This window comes from Strix uralensis, chromosome 6, assembly GCF_047716275.1.
Source record: "Strix uralensis isolate ZFMK-TIS-50842 chromosome 6, bStrUra1, whole genome shotgun sequence".
Classification (NCBI taxonomy): Eukaryota; Metazoa; Chordata; class Aves; order Strigiformes; family Strigidae; genus Strix; species Strix uralensis.
In genome coordinates this window covers 26,348,539-26,372,552 of record NC_133977.1, presented here as the reverse complement: position 1 = coordinate 26,372,552, position 24,014 = coordinate 26,348,539, and the positions used below count along the sequence as shown (strand labels likewise).

The 24,014-nt window shown below is 37.6% G+C and overlaps 1 protein-coding gene across 2 annotated transcripts in view; it reads right to left on the bottom strand.

The window, feature by feature from the left end:
* The window catches only part of DPP4 (dipeptidyl peptidase 4), a 40,860-nt gene that overhangs the window by 3,960 nt on the left and 12,886 nt on the right, over positions 1-24,014 (bottom strand). For both annotated transcript variants that reach the window (XM_074873350.1, XM_074873351.1), the window contains 15 exons: positions 23,474-23,634; positions 21,498-21,601; positions 17,895-18,030; positions 17,702-17,746; positions 14,961-15,065; positions 14,790-14,857; positions 14,542-14,595; positions 13,959-14,083; positions 12,963-13,010; positions 12,351-12,449; positions 10,256-10,325; positions 8,440-8,634; positions 7,426-7,480; positions 5,313-5,412; positions 3,661-3,725 (listed from right to left, as the gene is read on the bottom strand). In XM_074873350.1, the coding sequence (XP_074729451.1) occupies positions 3,661-3,725; positions 5,313-5,412; positions 7,426-7,480; positions 8,440-8,634; positions 10,256-10,325; positions 12,351-12,449; positions 12,963-13,010; positions 13,959-14,083; positions 14,542-14,595; positions 14,790-14,857; positions 14,961-15,065; positions 17,702-17,746; positions 17,895-18,030; positions 21,498-21,601; positions 23,474-23,634 (1,430 nt within the window). The remainder of the gene's footprint in view (positions 1-3,660; positions 3,726-5,312; positions 5,413-7,425; positions 7,481-8,439; positions 8,635-10,255; positions 10,326-12,350; positions 12,450-12,962; positions 13,011-13,958; positions 14,084-14,541; positions 14,596-14,789; positions 14,858-14,960; positions 15,066-17,701; positions 17,747-17,894; positions 18,031-21,497; positions 21,602-23,473; positions 23,635-24,014) is intronic.

Sequence of the window (24,014 nt, the reverse complement as noted above, 5' to 3'; positions counted from 1 at the left end):
AGCACTGGTACAGCAGCCAACCAAAAGAACGATTCAGAAAGTAATGGCCCAGTGATATTAAAAAAAAAAAAAGAAAGAGAACCAAGCAGTATGCTTTGAGTAAATTATTTTCCATATGTGCAGAGGGAAACTGGACAGATCACCTTTGTAAGCTTTCTTCCAGCAAATCAGTGCTGGTTTAAGGGACAGGAAGTCTGTGAGTGGAAGCCTGACTTGAGCTACGCTTCTGAGAACTCTACTTTCCAAAAGCAGTTTCAGAAGAAGGATGTTGCTATTTTTCCCCTCCAAGCATTAAACAAAATAAAGCTATCTGCAAAATACTTCAGAAAGAAGGAACACACAAAAGATATACTTCCTCAGTTTTTTTTATCACTTGCAAGTGATGTCTCACTTGCTGTACCCATACTCAACATGAGGAGTCCCTTCCCTAAAACGTGCTTTAAGGACACAGTACTTCTGCCAAAAAAGAAGGTTGCAAGATAGGGAGTAATCTCAAGTTAGGCACAGTTATAGCACAAAGCAACAGCTACATCAGCTGAACAAAACTCAAGTGGACAGCAAATAAATACGACTTAATTTACCCCTTCCGTTTCATAGTTATACTGCTGGGACAAAGATTCTGAAAAGGTAATATGTACAAGTACTGAGAATTAGGCCCTGCTGAGTGTAACTGGCTTTTCTAAAGATCACACAGCAGTCAACATTTTATCAGCACTCCACAAACAAGTTAAGGTTTGGCTGAAACTGAAGGTCTCTCTCCCTTTAGCATATTCTCAGATAATAGAACAAATGTCAAATCAGTACAAGATGGCATATTTACAAAATTGTACCCTGTTTTGCATAACCTAATGATGCAGCAGTTCTTAAGGACTGAACATTTCAAATCTGCTAGAAAAAGATTGCCAAATCTATGACTGTTTCAAACACTTGCCAAAAGCATATCAAATTCAGAGCGAACTGCAAAATAATCTTCTCACAAGTTGAACAGTCTCTTCGGTATGCTTTACATGGCTACTGCATCTGACCCCTAGAGCTCTGCCCTGATTTAGTCTTAAGCCTTCTACATCAGGGACATTTCTTCCCGGGCAGAGGGCTTCTCTGCCATTCAGCCTAGGATCCCTACACAATTATACTGGGAGCTCCACCCATGCTTGCTCCTTTCTTTTACAAAGCTCTAATTTTTAGTAGTTCACAACTACCTTAAAAGGCACTGATTGCACCTAATTAGCCTACTTAGAGGAGTGTGAGTCATCCCTCAGACTTGACAAGTATTGAACATCTCAGATTCTCTTCAATAAATGTGAAAGCTAACATCACAGTAATAGAAAGGTAGGGTGTATCTTTCTTACCACATCTAGTTTCTTGAGACTATATATTCAGAGTCATTAATAGTCTGTGCATTAGGAAGGTGCCTTGCTGCATGCATCTTCTCTAAGCAGATGTGTAGAGTGTCATTTCTTTTAAATTAGAACACAGCACAGAGTTTATGCAACCTTTCACTTTTCAAGCCAGCTTTATAGCGGATGCAGTAGGATAGAGAATATATGATGCAGCGCACAAACCTGACAGTACAAAGTTAACAGTTCAAAAATGCTTTAACAGCTTCAGCCAAGAGAGCTTTCAGTACATGTTTTGCATTTACTTGCTAAAAACCATTCAGTTCAGAAAACAGCTCTCATCAGCAACAAGGGGACAGGAGGCTGGCTATTGGGACTAGGACACTGAACAAAGGGGCTGTAAGCCAAGGAACATGCTGGGCTGAAGTCAGTAAGGGTCTTCAGCAATAACGAAATCCTACAACCCTTCCATTGATGCTGCATGAAAAGCAACACACTTCTCAAGCTACCCCATTCCTCCAGGTTTATGTGGAAAAGTAAATTCCAAGTAACACATTATTTGGGGCTTATAACGAATGAGGACTTAAGTTGCATTTTCCTATCTCTAGAAGCAGCAGTGAAGTGTGACAATCTGATCTGTGCAATTACCCCTCCTCCATCTAGCCACCGTTCTCCCCAATTAGTCCTCTGAGTAACACATTTGAAACCTTTAGCTCTTTGGTACTGGCAGTTTCAACGTGGCCATTGCCAGCAATGGATACTATGCCAAGAAAATCCGACTCCTGGCTTGAAAGGATTAAACAGTCCTCTGTTGCCATCTGTGCCGTGAAGCTGGTGAATGACTTTGTGCACCCAGAGCGTTAACGTTCGTTCTGCACGACGACAGTAACTTCTATTTACACTGCTACCTCGCAGACCTCCTACTGTTCCTACTGCGTTAAAAGAAATGCATTTGGAAAAAGGCAGGCAGGCGGCTGCAGGCTGCTGGTCAGTCCCCGGTGGGCCCAAGCAGCTTGCTGATTAGAAGAGGCAGACACAGTACCAAGTCTTCCAGCAGTCACTACCATTGTCCTCACTTTTGACCAGAATGTCTGACAGAGCAGTTGACAAAACTAGATTACTGTAGTGATACATCAAAACAGACGCTTCAGTCCATGTTATGTATGTATTTATATGGTTAACCATACTTTTAAATCAGTGCAACAACTCCCACTCTTTTTTTCCCCCATTACACTTATTTTTTTAATGCATCATGATACAATCAGTGCTAAACTGTCTTCTAGCCTGTTTACAAACCCAAACAGAGAATGGCCCATCTCTTTAACACCCATGTTTGGTTCTAGCAACACCATGGCTGAACACCTCTGTGAAACAAGATCCCAATAACCAGGGCACAAAGTACCCCTCAGATCCCTCGCAGTTCTCCAACAGCCACTGATTTCCACCTAGATCTGAAATTTAACAAAAACTTACAAAAGGCTTGGGCTTTGCCCTATGCCCAGAGACCTGCGACTTCAAAAAGCCCTTGAGACAACAAAAAGCTGCTGGTACACAGAACAGCAAGTCAAACAATTCATCATTCCATGACAAGGACAATCAATCTACAGGTATTTTGCTCCCATTAGAACACCTGGAAATTCCCTCACTTCTGGGCAAACATCAGTCATTTTAAACCAAACCTTGGACATCCTGTGTTTGTGGAGACGGGGCCAAAATACCAGCCCTGACACTGCTGGCTCTTGGTCTGCAATTTTGTTGGATATGATCACAGTACAGACAGACTTGACTACCTGTCAAAATTTCCTAATATTTAGGGGATTTTCCTTTCCCTGAAAAAAGCTTGCAGATTCCTAAAGCATGAAAGTTCATACAATACCCATTTTTTTTTAAGTTACATTTCAGAAAAAACTGGAGTACATTTGTTTTGGTGGAAATGTTTAAGATAAAGCATAGTTTGCCCACGAGCATATTAAATTTTAAAACAAATTTGTTTCTTGGTGATTAAAATAAAACAGTTTTTACAGCTTGTTTTACAGTCTGCAAAGTAGCCAAATGGAACTGAATGTAAAAAAACCAAAAAAAGCCAACACACCAAACAAACAACAGAAAACCCGCACCATACAGCAAGGAGTAACTGCCTCATGCAAATCCAAACGCATGAGACTACAGCCTCTAAAAGCACAATGCGACAGATATAGCTGGAAAGAAGAAACAAACTTATTTCTTCCCATGGGGAAGGAACTAGACTGTATAAAGAAAATAGAGTGGTTTAGAAAAGAAACAACATACTTTAAGAAATGAAATAAAGTGATTTCTTTCTTACATTATAGTTGTTCAGATTATCACTTGCTATAGGAAGGCCCATGTATCGCTCCGTGTATATTGAATCTGTAATTAAAAAAAACAAAACCAGAATCTGCTACTTAATTTTAAGTCTGTCTACCAGAAATTTTACTCACTGATACAAACAATACGAATGCATACTGGAAATTTAAAAAAAAAAGATAAAAACAGTTTTTCCACAATAAGGCGTGTAGGTAACCATCATTATTCAGAATATTTAATCTTCTTGTTGCCATGGACACCTGAATGCTGAATATTAATAAAGTACTTTGTGTCAGTGTTACCTTATTGTTATTCTTTCAGTAATCCTAAGAAAATTACTGAAAATCTTGCAGTAAATGACTAGTAGTTGAAAAAAATCTTAGTTGTTTTATCTAAATATTTACTACTAAAAATCTATAAAATGAAAATGCAGTAGTAGATTAGGACTCAGCTTGGCTCTGTTATATATAGCAAAAATTAAGTATCTCTGATTTTCCATGGATTTTTCAGCACAATGTATTACCTTTTTTGCAGATTTACTGCTTTATTTTAAGCCATACAAATCAATGCTCTGTTGCCATATTCTAACGTCCATTTGACTTATCATGTCGCACTTTTTTAATATTGAATATGCATCCCTCCACAACCCTTTCCTTTATTGAATCAGCTAAAAGTGGAATTTTAGAGATCCTGATCTTCATTAAAAAAATATTTCCTGCCATACTGAAATATTCATGTCCAAAACATTATGAAAACATCTCTATGTCCTCAACGGACTACTGCTAATACCAGGCAGTACGATTTGATCTGTTGAATTAGCCAGAGCAAATAATATGCTATTATACTGTCTATGTGCTAGCTGCAGAATGATAAATTCTGCCTTATTTAACAGAGGATTGCCAGGAAAAGCTTTCCCTTTAATGTTTTTGGACACATTGAAACCAGAAAAGTATCAAAATGCGATCACACTGTACCAGCACATATTATATTTTTAATTGTATATATTTTTTTTTTAATCTGAGAGGAGGGCCCTATAACTGTGTTTATAGCCTCATGCAACTACAACTTTATATACTATAAGCCTGAAGCACGTACAGACTTGTCAACTTGTTCAGGTTTTCCCTCACATCAAGCTATTCTTACTAGATTTATAAAATCCAAATTTTACACTCTAAAAGGGAAAAAAAAAAAACCCAAAGGCAATTCCAATCCTATTCTGTTACTTTGAGAGAGTAAATTATGATGCAAGTTCAACATTAAGCCTCACAGTTCATTCTTGTAAGTGAAGTAGCATTTTGAAGAAGCAAAGTCTAATAGCGGTGGATTTCTGACACACAATACTGGTGTCAGAACACATGTCAGCTTTGGAAAGCAAACACAGCACATTACAGTAATACTACAAATATTACAATAATTTAGCCTTCATTAAAGCTTAAAGAATTGTGAATATGACTTTTTAAAATGGGCAGCAAGATTTAGTGAATTGGTTTAATTCCGAAACACAGTACCTATGAGTTCATAAAAACAGACCAAGTGGCATTTACATGGCATCTAGTAGATAATCAAAGTTCTGCACTATGAATCAACACTTTGCAGCATGTGCACTGCAAGACATATGGGAATCCTTGTAATGAGGAAGCCATCACATACCATAATATTGCCAACGTGACACGGGGGCAACCGCTATTCCACACTTGAACACGCCGCTTCCAGAGCCAAGCACCATGGAGGTCACATATCCCCCATAAGACTGAGAAGAAAACATTGCTGTTATTTTAGTCGGAAAGAAAAGGATGGGGCCCATCTGCTAAACGGTTCATCAGACATTTATAGGCTCATCGTTTTTCATATTAATGAACTCCATTCTGAATTTGGGTCAGATCTCACCCAGCCTGCTCAGTCGGGGAAGCAGGCATCAAACAGCGCATGGCAGCTGTGGCGCTGATGAATGAGAACTTGCTAGGGAAAAAGGGTGCAAACGCTGCTGAACTGTGACTCAGCTAAGGATGACAGTGTTTGGTAGCACCGTAGGCAGCAGCGAAAGACAGGAAACAAGACACTGCTGAACCGCTGTGTCCCTCTCCGTGCTGGGGGAGTGGGTGGAAGCAGAGCTCGGGCCCACAACGTGCCCGAGGCATCCAAAAATTTACAACTCCCTCAGAGCAGGCCTATGGCAGCTCACTTGCTAACTCTCCTCCAAAGCGTCAAGAGCAAGACTGTGACTGGGGAGTGAAGGATCTTCTGCTGAGTCTGTGGGAGGAACTGTGCAGCAACACACTCCTTGCTATGCACAGAAAATTCACTCGCAGTGTAGCCTGATACACAGATGAGTAAATATCTGACACACTTGAGCATCCAGGCAGCAAGATACCTAAACAATGTCACCGACCGCCCAAATGACTGCCCTCACTATAGTTTGAAGGGGTTATTTAGGAAAATGTGCCCACCCACATTCAAAAAGAAGAGCAATTTTTGGATCTCATTCCTGTCTTGAAACCAGATTACAGGCAAATGGAACTGTATCTTAGTTCAAAGCCCTTAAATGTTTGCTCCAACTTCGATACTTAGGTCCTCCCAATGAGATTAGCAAAGTAATTAATGTATTTAGTAATTAAACCCATGTATAAATATGTTGATGATCTGGTCACCATAAAGATATTCCTGCCAAACGTAGGGCAAACAAAATTAATGTACATAGTGACAGGCTGACAATCTGAAAACTCAAGAAAGAAAATCTTTGCCCACAGGTTCAGTATCCAGGATGCATAACCCCAACCTAGCCCCGGAGGATTGTTCAACTATTCATCCCGAGGCTCATAAAGGAGTACAATGGAAATGCATGAAACACTTCATTTCTGCAGGATTTCCTTCCCACTAAAGTAAACACTATTACACTTGACTTAAAACAACACAGAAATGTTGACCCCTACAAGAAAAGCTACTAAAGGCACCATCATCATCATCTTGCCATCAAGCAATTTATTCATGGTTGTCTGCCATCAGCAGTGACCAAATTTCAGCCAGCAACTTAATTCCAGATCCTGCATATACTTAAACATAGTACGCCTAAACAGAGCATGCAAGAATACTCCTCATGACACCAGAAAAAGCAGTGAAACAGCAGCCTGGGACAGAGAAATATTCAGAGTTTGAACCAAATAGATATCACTAATACTATATACACACTTAGCCTTGCAGCTGAGGGGTTATGTATATGCTATTAAACACTCCCCTCTACTGTGACAGGTTTTAAAGACACATCAAGTCAGAGATATCTGGCCTCTGGTTGGAAGCACTGCTGAAATAAAATATAGCCAAACACAACAACATAGCAGATTTAGATATTTTTCAGGCTGCTAGTAAAAACACAACCACCATGCCACACAGCTGGTTCACATGTAATTTTACATCTTTTTTTAAAAACCCAACTAATATAAAGAGACACTAGTGAATATATACTTGGATAATTTTTTTTTTAAATACTGGCTTTTCTTACACTCAGGAACTTGGCAGTATCCCTTTAAATAGTTTTTAATTGCTCTAGTAGTCCTGATTTTTGTTTCAAAGGCTCCTGAATGCTTGCAAAAGGACAATGTATATGGGCATTTATAAAATGTATTTCATCAGTTCAGTTATCAGACTATGCCATGACCCCAGAGGTGCCTCACACCAAGTACTCCAGCACTTCACACACATGGCAGCAGAACAAATAGTTGTTACAATTAAATAATAAGCCAGTCAAACTTAAAATTTGAGTACTTACCCAACCCCAGATAGCTATTCTGTCCTTATCAACAAAGCCCATTTCAGAAAATTTTCTAAAAGCAAACAGAGTAATTAAATGCTTAACAGATTGCAGGTATCTGCCATTATACAGATGTGCCTATTTTCCATCATGTTTACCTCTTTCTATTGTACAAATAAGCATTTCCCACTTCCTCACAGTGACTGCATATAAAAACCTACAATACTTCAGGCACGTGTATTTTTAAGAAATTCAGAAAAAAATCTGTGCATGTGAAAAACCAAAACCTGGATGCTCTGTAAAAGCCCTCAAACCATGCTCACTGACATTTGTGTTGTATTAAGTTAGATTTCACCACCTGCCTCACTTTCCCTCACTACCTATGCCCCCCCCCGCCTAAAAGAAAATTTTAAAAAAAAAAAAAAAAAGAGAAGCAACACTCAAATTGCAGCAGTAAGATAAGTAAGGTAGAGGCTGACACCTGTAAATCCAGTCAGGGTTTAAAAAAAAAAAAAAATTCTTAAATGCTATTTGTTTAAACTCCTTAACATTTTAAAATCCCCAAAAGCAAACCCCATACAATCACTTCTTTGTGATTCTTAGAGATTAATACTGACATCGTTCGGTTTAGTGAGGTTCTACAAGCATAAACCAAGTGATGAACATGAACTGGATGTAAAGACTGAGTAGCTCATACAAATAACTCCATCACAACAGAAACTTGCAAAAAGCTTGGAGTAAAACTTCAAGCTCCAAGTTCCTTGGTAGCATGCTCTTCTACTAATGTGACAGCTATCATTTCTATAAAACCAGAGATATGGTAAATTTGTATTACAGCATTAACTCTTCTCTCTTTTTAAGCATAAAATGATGGTTGGCCCATAAATGACACACTTCAGCATACAAAAATTAATGTAGTTATGTTTTTGCCAGTAATTTCAAGATGACCATTCAAAACCTTCACCTTTTTTCCCCCTACACAATAAGCACAGAAAAGCAGGAGCAGATGTTGACCATTTCCCTGTATCTCACCTGGCTGCTTCTATCTGATCTTCCACTTCATATGTTCCCAGCCTTCGGTTTATAGCATGCATAATTTCATCCCCTTGGTACCCACTTCCTCTGCCATCGAAGCTGGCCACAATGATCTGCTCGGTGCTGGCAAGGTAAGTAGCCCAGCTGATCCGGTAGGCATAATCTACTTTTTGACTACAGGGTCCTGCATACCTGAGAGAAAAGTGCCACAGAATTCAGGCATTTACTCTCCACATATTCTCACATCAAGCATTTGAAATATGATTATTGCTGACAATTTTCAGCCACCAAAGAAAGGTAAACTTTTAAATTAAACTGAGCAAACAAGAAAAGCATCACTGAATAACTCCAGACTGCTGCTTTGCTTGGACACTAAAAGCAATATGCTTTTTAAAAATGTCAATTGTTAATCAAGAAAGCAGACTGGATTTTATTTTTTTTATTGCTTTGTGCTCTAATAAGAAACTTTCATTATGTTAACTTTAAGCAGCTTATCAGAAATCCAAACCAAATTCTTTTTTGTGTTGGCATATCTAGTTATCCAAGTTTCAAAGCGATGCTCTTTAACTATTTCTGTTCCATTTACCCAAAATTTGGTTAAAGTCTGAAATCAACAAATAGAATTCTTTTGGGAAAATAAAAAGATCTTTTTCTGCATTTTTAGTGTCTTATCAGTTCCCTAGAGTCTAAACTATTTCTTATGCAGGCTGAGAAAAAGGAAGCAAAACTGTAATCATAACTTTTTATTTTAAAATATTTGGAAGCACTTGAGCACTATGAAATGGCACTCTGAGTACCTGGATGGTAAAATTCTATTTGCAGTGCACTTCCCTAGCCACTGTTCAACAGAGTAAGAAATGGAAGAGTGGCTCTTATGGCTCTATAACCCATTTTCCCCAGTTTTAAAAGCAAAGAAAAAACCTGCTAGGAATTCTCTATATCAAGCTTTGTTTCTATATGCTATGGATCCTGACACTTCCAAAGAATGTCTGATCTCAAGATCACCATGAAGCAGAGGTGATCCTGACAAAGGCCTACGTAAGTCAATAAAAACAGAATCAAACCCAAAATAATTCTTAAGAAGCAAAAAGCACTGACTGCTCATTAAAACGTTCAATAGGCATATCAAAAGGAATTACAGTGCTACCAAATTACATAAATGTGTATCTAACAATTTCATGGAGTCAGCTTTTTGTAAAAAGAGGAAAAGGTTAACATTTCTATTTTAATGAATAGCTAAATTTCAGTAATTCCCAGTTAGAAGAAAACATACCAGCATTAACAGAAGTGCCTGAGGAAGAATGGGCCAAACAGCATGTGCTCATGGTCTTGAATTTATGGAAAAAAAAAAAAAGCAAATGCAAACCTGACCACAAGATGCAGTTTGCCAACATCAGCTGACAGTCAAATACCACAGAGAAATCTGACATCACACTCACTACTTCAGCTTTAGGATACATGGCTTATTCAAGGCTTCATTCTGAAACGTAATTTCATTGAATATTATTCCTAATGAACTCTAAGAGCGGAGGAGGTAAGCTAACACTACCATCCTGGCTTTTAAGTCAGATACGGAATGTATCTACCTTACTGCCACCAGCAAAATATGTGCTTGTTAAGCGTTACATCATCTTATGGTATAGGAATCTATCACAAATTGGGATATACCTCATGTTTTTCATTCCTTCTTAAAACAACTTCAAGAAGTAATTAGAAAACATGCCAGTTTTGTTTTTCCCGATCTTATTAAAGCATTTGAAGTAGATGAAAGTGATTATTAACACAACATTGCCATGTAACTTGGAAGACTTACACATCAAGGAGCAGAGGGTACTTCTTTGATGAATCAAAATGGGGAGGCAATATCATTTGATACCACAGGTCTAAAAGTGAAAAGACTTTGACTTAGGTCAGTTCTCCAGTGAAATAATTTGACATGCATTGCAATTCACACAAGGGCACATTTAAGTAACTGCCTAAAACTTAAAAAGTAGTTTCGCCTGAACTGCCCTAATATATACAGGTAAAAGTTCCTAGCTAATCTAATGATTTTTTTGAAAAATGTTTTACAGCTAAGTTAGCAGAAAGTCTGGAACTGGAATGTCTACAATAATAATAAAATTCAGGGACTCAACATGCTGTCTTGTAACATTATTCTACATTAGAAGCTTATATGTAAAACTTGGTAAGTCTCTACAGTGGTAAATCTGACACTAGCTCAGAAATGTTTCTCTACCCAAATTTTAAATATTTTGAACCTGCCAGATAGGCTTTGCATGACAGTTTGTAAAGCATCCCAGAAACATATCCAAATATCTATTATTTCTCAAGCAACATTGATTCCTGTTCCATCCATGTTACTTTCCACCCAAGCTGGCTGAGAGTTAGCTGAACATTTTAAATGCACACCGTGTAAGTTTTGCAAACCGATTGGCTCGATTGTTCACTCATGAATTTTAAAAGAACTGATGCTGCAAAGGAAGCATGAAGCAATGCTGATGGACTGCACTGCAGTAATAGCCAGAGTGTAAGTCTTACAGAAATTTGTCCAGATACGAATATGCAAGACATTACAACACTGAAAAATTAACAATCTAAATTGAACATGAAAATACTAATTTTTTGCATACTCTATAGTCACGGGAGTGGATTTCTTTTTTGATAACATACATACAGGGGTTGTGAGCAGACTTGGAACTTGAAGTAGGACTACATAAATGAATTTATTTCTCCTATTTGTGACATTAAAAATAGATTCCCCTTACCCAAAAGCTTTTACCCTGAAGAGATGAAATAGTAAGAACAAAGAGGAATAAAAAGATGAATATACAGCTGATAGCATGAAGAACATCTTTAAAGCTCCATCTTGCTTGGAACATTTCATCTTTAGCCCTAGTAAATGTGACAGAAATAAAAGACAGAAAATTCAAAGATAAAGAGAGTTATTATATACTTAAGGTAACAGCAGAAGAAGGGAGGCATCAAAAAGAACAGTTAACAAAGACTGACAGAAGTCAGTACAGTTTGTAAAATATAATTCCATTAAGAATATTAATTCATTTTATCAAGACTAAGTTTGTCATGAAGAGAAAAGCTAGTAGCAAAGGCTGGAGCAAGAACAGTTTAGACAGGTACCAGGCCTCCCACTGCTGGTCTGTCTGATGTTCCTCACCTGAGGAGCCCACCAAGAAAGCTTCTATACCCAGACATGCAAATTCACAGGAAAACCACTAGCAAAGCATTAGCAGTTCATTTTCTAGCATTTTGTTCCAGTCCCTATTAAAAGATTTATGTAGTCTTGGAGTGTGAACTGCTTTTAAGAATGTGACTATTCAATCCAAATGTTCCCCTACACAAAGCCAAAGGTGATCTTGTTGAAATGTAGCCTAAATGATTTTGCAAGCTTTTCCATTTAGATTCTCTGTCTGGTTTTTGATAGTAACTGACCTTCTCCACTGTCCCAACCTGTTAACATAAACCAAAGTGACTTGTACCTGTAAATTAAGACCCACTTGAATTTATAATTTAATGTAAATTCAACAATGGTTATGAGCATTGTGCCCCACCCCCCATTTATCTTATTTATTTAATGTGATGTTAGGGACTTCTGTTTTTCAGGTAATTATCAAGGAAAAAAAAGGAGTTAAGCCAATTAGTCATGAAAACACCAAGATATCACACTAGGGAAAAAGCGTACTTTAGATAAGAATATTTTGGAATTTCAGGAAAAAAAACAGAATGTTTGGAGATCTCAAAAAAAAAAAAAAAAAAAATCTTGTCTTGCCTCTTAATGCTGAACAACTGCAATAATTCCCGCTACATCCATCTTTTCTGTCATGTTTTTCAGCAGAACACCTTGAAGCACTTGGTGAAAGGGGAAAAGAAGAGTAAAAAGGTTTTGAACTTACTGTATCCACCTACACTAATGAAACCAATTTTTTTTGAAGGCATCTGAATATCTTTCAATGCATTTTCCAGTTCAGTGTTATTTTCCAAGTATCTGAGGACTAAATAATAGAGTTAGTAAGAGTCAAAGATTAAATACATTATTTTCAAACGCACTGCTCTTTAATTATGAGCCACTTTTTAAAAGTCAATCTGAGATGATGGCAACCTACGCTGCAATCTTAGTTTACAGCAATTTTTGTTCTTCCTCTCAGATTCAATGTTTACGATATAGTTTTCCTTCAGTAATTTAGTAATCAGAAAGCTGGTTTCCCCATTTTTCATCTAAATGCAATTTCAGAAAAACTGAACAATTATCCAGTAAATAAGTCATACATTACTCACTGTTTTCTAGCACAATGTAAAATAGTATTAAATAAACTATGATTAAACATATGCCAAGCTATATAATTTATTCGTCTGGTTAAGTATACTAGAGTAATTATCTGAAATTAGGTTTACCCTTTATAACTGACATTTTAATTATTATACTAAGCAAAGGGAACAAAATTAAAATAAATTTATAGTGCAATTTTCTGGCCCAACACAACTTACGTTTTAAGACAATCCCATACCTTGATCATCACTGCTCTTGTGCATAGTAGACATAGGCAGTCCAGGACCTGTTAATAGAGCACGAAACCTTCATGTCTGCATGCTGCCTCAAAACACAACCCTCGTAAAGTAATTTGAAGTGGGTGAATCATAAAAGCTCAGAGCTTGTTTCCCTCCAGTCTGCACAAGCTTAATTTTAAGTTAGTAGGGCCTAATCTCAAGCCACAGGATCCTGTAAAATATTCAGACTGTCTTGCAGGCAAACCACATGATTGTGAGGTACTGAAGAATTAAACTTTCGCTCTTTACCAAAGTCTACCCACGGTTTGGAAATCGGTAAGCCTTGTCACAGAGACCACAGCAGTCTTCTTCAAACAGCAATTTTTACAACATGACAACAATTCCCTCTCTGCTATCTTTTTGTCCTTCTAGCCCATAGATCAAGGAAGATCTTGGCATCTTAAAAAACAACATACATTTCAATTCAAGGGAAATTTTAGAGAAGATTTAATCAAAAGGTGGGAAAAAAAGTTTATCCAGCTTGTACTATCCAGCACAAGCACTTACAGGTCAGAGACAGACTACAGTCCCTCTGCTTAATTTATGATTATGTTAATTGGATTTTTTTTGAACATCACCATCTTAGTTTTATTCCCACACACAGAGCGCTTCTCTTTACCCAGCCTGATCCTCGCCTTGCTCCCAGAGCCTCCAAATTCCTTCTACAGACAGATCTTCCCATGCAGCTCTTGAGGAGATGCACAGCAGACAAGAGTCTTTTGCACCCCCTTCAGATCCACTGATGGATAGAACTATCAAATTTTACCCTGGTAATTTTTGTCAAGGTGATTTTGAGCCTAGAATGGAGTATGTTTTTCCAATGCCAATGCATTTATCCAACAATATCAACACATATCATTGTTACGCAGTACATATCAAGATCTTGACGAAGTGAACTTCCCCACCCAACTAACCAGTAAGTCATATTTATGTCAATTAATTCTGGATATACTCACCACGACAATCTAGCTGATAATACTGTGCGTCTTTGCTGAAGGACACAGAATAATACTGGCATCTTTCTTGACTCAGATCACAGCTAACACATTTAGTAGAACTTGGACTGCTTTCCAAGAGCACTCTGCAAAGTAGACGAGCTTCATTTCAGAGATGACTTTTTTTTAAGCTATGCTAAACAAATGTATGATTTTTAAATAAGATGACCGAATGAAATATGTTAAAATTCAGGAGTAAAGTCCTTACTGATTTAAAAATTAGAGAAAACAGACTTTAAACTCTGGAGTTCAATTAATACTGGAATTATAATCATAGCAAAAAAAAAAGCATAAGAGGTTTTCTTTAGGGGTTTGTTGCTTGAGGATTAGTTGTTTCTTTTCACAATTTCCCTTTATTAACTAAATTTACAGAAAAATATTTTAGTTATTTTTACAGTTGATACTCCTACACTGATTTTCATTAAATATCCTATACAGGATCCCACATTAGACTGTGAACATCCTGATATTTTGCAATGCTTTTTCTTAAAGTTTCTTTTTCATTAACAAATATTTTACTCATACTGCAGAAAAAATTTCTTACTTATAAAGATTTCTTCCTCCTGGCATTCCATTGTTTTCATTACTAATGTAGTATCTATAAAAGCAAAACATACTGGTTTTGGTAAAATATTAACTGTACATGACAATATTTCAAGGTTTATCTTACGTGTTTAGATCAGATTTTTAATGATTTAAATGACACCTTCTCCCTGATCTCCCTCCCTGATTGCTTAAACCCTTGTTACAAGCTCTCCTGATAGGAATCAATAGCTTAATTACAATACTTACAGAAAGTTATTAGTTACAGCTTCTATGCTGATTACTTCCCATTTTCCTTCAGTAATAGGTACTGGAGCCTGGAGTGGGAGTAGGAGGCAAGGCAAAAAGTAGAGCGTGAAGCTTCTTGATCACCAGGAGAAAAACAAGTCAGCTGTGACTGTCCTACACCTTATTACTTACCTGTGAGCCATTTATGTAATGGATATGCTTGTAGCCTTCTGCATCGCTGAAGACTTTGTAGTAAGTAGCATTGTCAGGTGCAAAGTGAGGGACGGATGGCTGAAACTTGAACACAAGAGAGATGTCTATTAAAGTGAACAACAAAACTTCAAAACTAAGATGATAAATTTAGGTTTTGATATCTCTAAACAGGAGTTTCAATACTTAATGCATCACTGAATGTACTGCAAAAATTTTTGCCTACTGACTTAGTAGGTAGAACCTGTAGCCATTACTGTAAAAGAAAATACACTTAAAATATTTTCTTGCTCCTTAAGCAGCAGAATTTCCTGAGTATTAGCCCTGACCAATATCCCCTCCTAACTCCCTGGAATTGTAAGTCCTACAGGTGTTCCTGGTTTCCTACCATTTTAGGAAACAATATGTGCATCTACTTTTAAAGTCATTGTTTTATTCTGTCCAACACCAACATGCAGCTGTAACCTATAGCAATATAAAAAACGCAAACACGTTTTCCTTGAATTTCCCATTTTAAAACACATATTTGTGAACAAATTCTTTGAACTCTGTGTCCCCCTCTACTCAAAGAAAATGAGCTGCTTTCCAAGAAGAAATTTTGCTAGTAAGTAGGTGATTACAAAATGCCAGAGAACCTAAACTGGAATGATATTTCCATGAAGGAACTATCCATTTATTAACTGCAAGTGATGGAAATTAATGGATTCCTTCTACTGACTGTCATTCGGATGTGCTTCACACAGTAGAGAGAAAAACAGAGGAATAAAATTAAGCAGAATGAAATAAAAGTTGTTTCTGTGATAAATGTCCAAAACAGCTAAACGTTAGTTATCCAATTGACACATCGCAACTACCTCAGAGATGTTACACCCATTTTTGAAATGGAAAGTGAAACAAAGATGAAATGACTCGCCTCTGGTCACTTGGTAAGCAGTAGCAGAACTTGACTCTTCCTAACCCATGTGCTCCAGATACTCTCTCCTTCTTCCCTAGCAATATTTTTGCAAAAAATAACCTGGCAAATATTTTGCTAGCTTCTCCCTTATCGCAGTCTTGCTTTTTCAGAGTGTGACTTTCCTTCAACTCAACTGGCAAGCTCTAACTTAGCTCATGACCTGGAAGCCTTATGCAGTAACACAGGCTGTTCTGAGCATTCTTAGATTAAGCACAATTTCATCTCTTTTTTTGAAAAAAAGAAAACAACACCATAGAGAGAGGGAACTATACATTTTACACACATATATAATTTACTGAAGTTTGTATATACATTTATATGAATTGCATATACATATATGTGTATATATACATCTCATATACATAAAAATATCCCATATCAGTCAAGTGTCATTTTATCATCCCTAAGTAGATAAGAATAAAAGAAAGGAATAAATATACCTTTCCCATCCCCTCTTCAATCCTCCCTACTTTCCACTCCCTTCTCAAATTCAAGAATCATACAGTGAGATTATCTATTTCTTCCAACAGCTCCTAAGATGTGGGTTGTCTCTTTAAAAGAAACAAAAAACCAACAACCTAGTTTAATGGCACAGACTTGCATTTTGCCCTCTCATTTTGCACAACTGTTTACAAAGTCTGCAGCTTGATCATCACATTGTCTAATTGTGAAGCCTTTGCTGCAGAGAAGCAAAATGTGTCAGCGTTAAGGCCTTCCTTTCCATATCAAATTTGACAGCAGGTGGGTTGATCTCTCATCTTCATACTGCGGATGATTTCATCCCTGCTGTTGCCTCCCTCTTTGCATTTCTTTAAACTTTCATTTTTGACTTCAAAAGTGAATTAGTGACTAAAGCATAATCAGTGTGTGGAAAATGCGGGAGTGGAAAGTGTACTCTGTGTTCTCATCAAAAACTCTGAAACTCATTTCTCCCTCCAAGTCTGAACTTTTGCATCTCTGCTTCACTTCCCCCAGATCTTCTGTGTAGTTCATTAGGTGCCTACTCTCTACCATGTACAAAAGGACTGAGAGGCAGCTTGGAAAGCATCATCCAGACAGTAGCAATTGGTTTGGCAGAAGTATATGAAAATCTTAATCTGGTCAGTTATATGCATCTTGTCCCCAGTTCTCTTCAATGAATATTTCGGGTAGCGGAAAAATAAATAAATAAAAAACCCCACGGAGAACCTGGAATGGTTTGTTGTAACCTGAAACGTTAAAAATTACTTTTGTCCTCTATGTCTTTCCTCCAATACAATTCAAAGGTTATAGGACACACTTCTTAATACATTTTATCCCCTAGATCATTCTGGAGGTGGTAGGAAGATTGGAGAGCAGCCAAACCAGCATAGCTCACAACTCCCCCAGAACAAAGGGAATTCTGAATCCTGGCTCCTGCACTCCCCCACCTACTGCTACTGAAGTGGTAGGTCAGAATTAAAAAGGAGTCTGGAAGGAGCACTCTGCTTTTTGGCAAGCTGAACATGATGCATTGGTCACGGAGGATGCAGTTACAGCTCCAGCCCATGCTGCACTGTCAGCCCAGCCTGGGAGTTCAGAACCCCATACCCATAAAAGCTTAAAACTGGGAGTGGGGTGACATAGCAACTCCATTTGAGACCATTTTTTCCTATACATGTAAAATGCAACAAGTAAATGGATCAGACCTACACACAAGAGGCACTGTAACTGGCAAGAGGCTCATACGAAATTTTCATAATTATCAGTGTTATTTAGCATGTAGCAGTTTTCGAAATTGAACACTCACTCTGCCAATCCAGCCAGTTGTACTTTCTTCCTTAAGTTGTTTTTCCTAAGAAAGAAAAAACAAACAATCCCACAACAATTATGTTTATTTTACACCAGGCTATGCTTCTACAAAGATAAACATACAGAGATATGCTACTCCTTTCTAGTTTCATTTATCAAGCACTGCGACACTCCCACCTCATTTTTCTTACCTGTGGACATGACCAATTTCCAGCAGCACTTTCAAAGTCACAGACTGTGAGGACTGAAAAATTCTGAATTCTTCTGAGCCACTGCAGACAGATCCTTTCATCTGTCACCCATGTTACAACACTCAAATAATGATCCCTGAAAACAGCAATAGCATTAGATATTTAAAATCCTTGCTGTAATAGCATACTATACCATAGCACTCAGCAATTCACTGAATGAGACTCATCTGGCTATTTTCATTTCAATCTACTCTTCAGCAATAAACAATGAAGCAAACCTAATTGAGCCATTTTTTTGTCAATTGCTTTTGCTGCTAGTAGATGCCTTGGTTATCTTCATTCATACAATAAAGAATTAGATGGTTTGTACATACCCGCTTCCAGAAAGACAGCAATTAAATTCTAACAGTCAGATCACTATCCTCTAATGCATAAAATAATAGCTACTTCAGACTGTTCATAAATCTTGCACTGTGTGCATCTAGAGGAAATTCTTCTGAATATTAAGTTGTATGGGCCTTAGATTTTAGCTGCATGAAGTTGGTTGCTTGTAAGCACTTTCTGAGTGATACATATCTTTGTTCAATTTAGTACTTATTTCCATTAGTTAGAATGGAGGGAAAGATCATACCAAGAACAGATATTACTATCTGAATATTTTATGTTCATCTTCAGAATACCAACTACTTGACATGAAGAATTGGAGTATCTGAAAAAAATATCATTTTCATGAATATTCCTGTATATTAATTTTAAAAAGGCACCACATAAAATTTTGTGGTTTTGTTTATCATTACGATCTGTTAGATGTACTCGTCTTTTCTTATTTTAGATCTCCCCTATCTCCTAGAAGCCTTATGAACTAAAATAAAATAAACCTCCCCTCCAAAGCAAGTATACATTTTTAACTGGAATTTGCACATTTGACGTAGTTCCAAGTTCATGTTCCCTTTTTCCCCAAAGTTAGTTAACAAAAATGTGTGGGAAGTTTTGTGGTGAGAGTAAGTATCTTCGTGATCATTGCTGGGGTGGGGGGGGGGGGGGGGTGGGGAGGGAGAAAAAAGGAAAAGAAAACACTACAATTAGTGTGGATGGATTAAAAATATATGCTAACTGGTTACTGACCACTTCCAGGTTTATTTCTAGATTGCAGTTTAGAAATCATGAAAAAGGTCTATTTTTGCATTTATATTTGACTGGAAAGTTGGTAGGTCATTTAATTGCTACTGTCACTGGCTTCAAACAGTATATTTTAGACCAATAATATTATAAAAGCACTCTGCAGGAGGTTGTTTGAAAATAAAAAAAAAAATCAAATTGCTGTTCTTCATGTACCTATAATAGTGGTTTCCCCTGTTTTGTAAAAGGAGAATGAGCCTCACAGCTTCTATTCCTTCAATGTGAGAGAAGTTAACAATTCTGGAAACTATAAATCATCCATCAGACAAGATGGACAGTATAAGAAAAAAAACAAAAAATATTATTATGCTATTATTATAACAAATATTTTAAGGTTATTATATAGACTCGGAATGCATCTTCAGTTTTCAACAACCCATGAAATGTTAACTAAGCTGCAATTAACTCAAAGTATAGAGTACAGTAGTTTTGCATTGCCCTTCCTCATTTGCTGCTGAGAAGGGATATTCCTGCAATCACCGTCTGGAGCTCTCTACTTTGAAGATGACTTATTTTTAGGACGGATCATTTCAGACAAGAAGCATCCATTGCCTTCATCTTCCTGTTAGCCAACAGGAGCCCCCGGTACCCATGATGTTAAAAGTGGTGTTTAAATGCTGTATGGATTTCATGCTGGTCATTCATGCAAAAAGTGTCAGATTTCATCTACCACCTTACGTGGCAAAGCACTGCCATTCCACATTTTGGCAGCTCTCCTTGGCAGGTAATAAAAGTTTCCCTCTGAAACATAAGTGCACCGTGCGCCCTTCAAACGTGGGGGTACAAGTCTGCGCATACAAGCAGCTCTGGACAGTGCTGCAACAGGCAACCATTTGCAGGGGCACTGCCCCTTGACATCCGCACTCAGGCGGGTGGGGTGAGGTATGCCACCAATTTAAATTTACTCAGAATTTTCCACCACAAAAATTAACTTTTCCTGACATACAGCGTTATAAATATACATACTGTGCAAATATGCATTATTTTGTCCTTCCAGGAACAAAACTACCCAACAGCAACACTGCACATCACTTGCCTTTTCCCACTCATGTACTTTTGCTCTTGCAAAATTCCCCAAGACTTGTTCTGGCCACCTCAGTGTTTGCAAGATGCACATGCTGAGGCTTAACCATTATTTGGATTAGCCGTTGGGAGAAAGAGTAAGTTTCCATCCTTGCACTCATCATTCAAGACTTGATTTATCTTTGTATTAATCCTCATTTACTGAGTGTTACATTAATTTAAAAATGGATTAACTCCACAAAACTCAGGCCTGTGTTAGCCAGATGGGTACAAGGCTGGAAGGCAGATGATGATTATTCTCCCCAGGTCACACAGCAGCATTGTTCAGCTTCATTAGGTGTTAACAAAAGGAAAAACAACTCTAAGACAGCAGAGATCTTAACCAGAACTGACCAAAACATAAAGGGCTTTTAATTCTGAGGCACTGAAATTCTGGAGAAAACCAGCGCACAACAGCTATTTAACATCTAGCTATTGCAGTGTTACTGTAGAGAAATGATAAACAACATATTCATAAAAACTTGAGTATCTCAGTTAACGCAGAGATGTCAGTTACACTGTGGTGAGGACTGAAACAGAATAGCACTGACATTCCAGTTATAGCTTTTTGGCCACCATGTACAAAATGCTGGTTTTATGCAGTAGCTAACAGACCTCTTTTGTTTTTTCTGAAGTTTACCAGTATAACCTGCGCTTCCATACCCATCATGTTTGTAAGTGCAAACCTCTAAAAAATTTCCACAATACTGTTAAAAAGAAAAAAACAAAACCTAAAATCTGGGATACCAAATTCTGTGTGCATGCATTTTAAATCAATTTAGCTGCTCTTTACAAAATACATTTATATCATGTTGTGCATTTCCAGTGGCATTTTGAAAAATACAATTTTCCATTTACTGTGAGAGGTGCTGGTTTTCACCACATTTCTAAAGAAAACAAACATTTTAAGTATAAATCTGAAGACAACCATGATACCTTGCCTTAGCAAGGAGTCTGCTTCCAATGAAATCAAATCTTCACTTACCATTAAGATTTTGTTTTGTTTTTTTTTTCCCCCCCCCCCCTCAGTGAATTGGAATACATATATTATAATTTGATTATACCAAAACTTGCTCATATTAAAGTTGTACTGTGAAATGACTTCACCATAGTTAGACTCCACTGAATGTGATGAGCCAAGAACTTGTCACATTCTGAATATAACATACATGGAATATGCCATCTATATATAATCACTAGGAGGATAATCTCTGTGCAGATTTTCTCTGGTAAATCTTGTTGCTACCAGAGCCGCATGACTGGGAAAAACTGCCATATACACAGAATATAGTGTGGTCACATATAAAAGCTCCTCCTCCTCCACCAAATGAAACAAGTAAACATTCAACCAAAATTTCTTACCCTGATTTTATTTCTTCAGGTGGAGAAATTTCGGCAGAGCGGAACTCGGGAAGTGATTTAGTATCCACAATAAAGAGTTGCACAGTTGGATTTTTAGCTCCTGCCTAAAAATAAAGTTTTTCATTGTACTTTTGAAGAGAGAATATTCTTGGTGAAGTAAGTGTTTGAAACTATAGTCAAAGAAATTACTACAGACCGTCAGGTAGAACCAGCCAACTTCAAACATGTGAAAAGACAAGTTCCTAAATGCAGTTTTTAAGATCAATACATAAATTATCCTTTGTATTTTTTTTTTATGTGAAAGTGTTAGTTATGTATTTCTAGGTAAGAAAGACTACTACATTTAGAAACATTTGTAACTACATAGGGCTTGCTGTACCTAAAGCAGTGTTTGACCATATCTCGTCCCACATGCCACACACAGTACCTAAGAGTGAATCAAATCCATTTCCAACAGACAGAAAAGTGCTTCTTCATGGAAACACACCTTACGTTAAGTGATCATATAATAGCTGCCTATACCACAAACAAATCTGTGACTGTACCACGCACCCCACTATTTTTAATGTAGTGCTACTGACAGCAATATAACTGTGCCAGGAGGGGCTTCTTCTCTAGTAGTTAACTAGCCAAGTCCTCATAACAGTTAGGTAGGAGTAGCTGACCCCCTCCAGAAGTCAGCAATATTCCAAACAAAAGGAGTTTGTAATAAAAGGTGCACTTTAAATTGGCAGTTCATTCCACATCTCTTCACAAGCACCAGGCTCAGGGCAGAGCACCTGCAGCTGTCGGGGAGCAGCAGCGTGCTGTGAGCATCAGTGATCCCTCTGGGGCAGGCTCCAAGGGGAGAGGCAAAGGCCAAGTGCTCCTGAAGCCTTGGGAAGAGTAGGGAGTCACTGACCACAGCTGCTGCACAGAAAGCCAAAGTTAGCACAAAGAGGACCAGAGGGTAGCTTTTACACCAGACAAACAGCTGTATCAGATGAGCAATCAGTTGGCTGTATCAGCTGTTCTGCCCCAGTGAATCAAGAGTGAAAATACCTTCCAGAGCTAGCCAGACTAGCATGGGGGGGATATATAGGTGCCTCAGCCCAGCACAGAGTATAAGAACCAAATGATGAACAAAAAGAACTGAAGAAAATTATGGGTTTGAGATGGTTTCAACCCATGCATTCCTTCCTGGCAATGGGGATACCCAGCACTGTGGTGGTGAGCATATTATGGAGACCAGCAATGAGAACCAAGTTTGTATTGCAATTCAGCAGTATAGTGCAATTGTTGTAGTCTGAGTGTATTTTGTACTCGTGTCTTACGTGCATTGCTGCATCTCTCTGCTAAATCAAAATCCCATGTAATGTCAAGTAACTTCACACAGGTCAACTAAGCATGAAACCTGCCACATGTGGAGTATCTGAAAGAACCTGTTTGGAGTATATTAGACTCTGACTCTCACACCATTTAGTCCAGTGCCAACTGTGCCATGAGCAGTGAGAACAAAGTCATGTGGAGAGGAAAGGGGAGGAGAAGGAGCTGCATGCACTAAAGGCTTCATTCTCACAGCTAAAACTGAAAGAGCTTTAGGTGTGGGCAAAGGATCCCAATATAGGAAGCATCCAACAAGTAAAAATGCTACATTAGTTGAAGAAGATTCCATTATCAATACCACACACAACCCTAACACAATGTACATCTGCCAAACACTTTGTACCAACTTCAGTTCCCTAAGAGCATCTACTTGCTACCTCAAAATTTTCTGGTGAAACAATAAAACCTTAGATCATATTTTTTTTTCTTTTAGGCTTCCTCTGGAATAATAAAATACTTTAGCATTGCCAGATACTGTTGACTTCAGAAAGAGTAATCACAGCAAGCTGTTGAGGAGAGACAGACAATATTTTCATTAGCAGAAACTGATTAAATGAGACTACTCTCTTAATGAAACTGCAGAACATCCATGTTTAATAAATAACACAGACCTTGGGATATGGTATTCTAACGGTCTTTGGATACTGCAAGGTGTCTTCAGAATAAAAGGAATACTCTATAACAGGAACTTCTGTATCATTAAATGATGCATATGCCACAAAATTGCCATTTGGAGACCACCACAGAGCAGAATGGGTGCCAAACATTTCCTCTGAAAGAGATACAGTTATAATTGATAGTTATAAAGTTATAATTGATAAGTTGGCTCTTCTATCCTAGGTACTGTTCTCATTAGTTTTTAATAGTTTTTTTTTTAAATTGAAGTTCAAATACCAAAGTGCAGACTGTCTGTCTGAAAATGTGTTCTGAAATGAGACAGTAGATCAATGCTTATAATCTATCCTAAGAAACTAATTCACACACTATGATTTCCAGTGACGTGCTGCGAGTTAGGCCAACTCATTTCCGTTCTTAGGTCCTCACACTAGCCAGGTATTAAGCTCAGGTAAGGATGCATGCTTCTGTTAAAATACAGACTTAGATTATTTTGAACTTTTCATAATAAGAAATTAAATAACAGTTATAATAAAA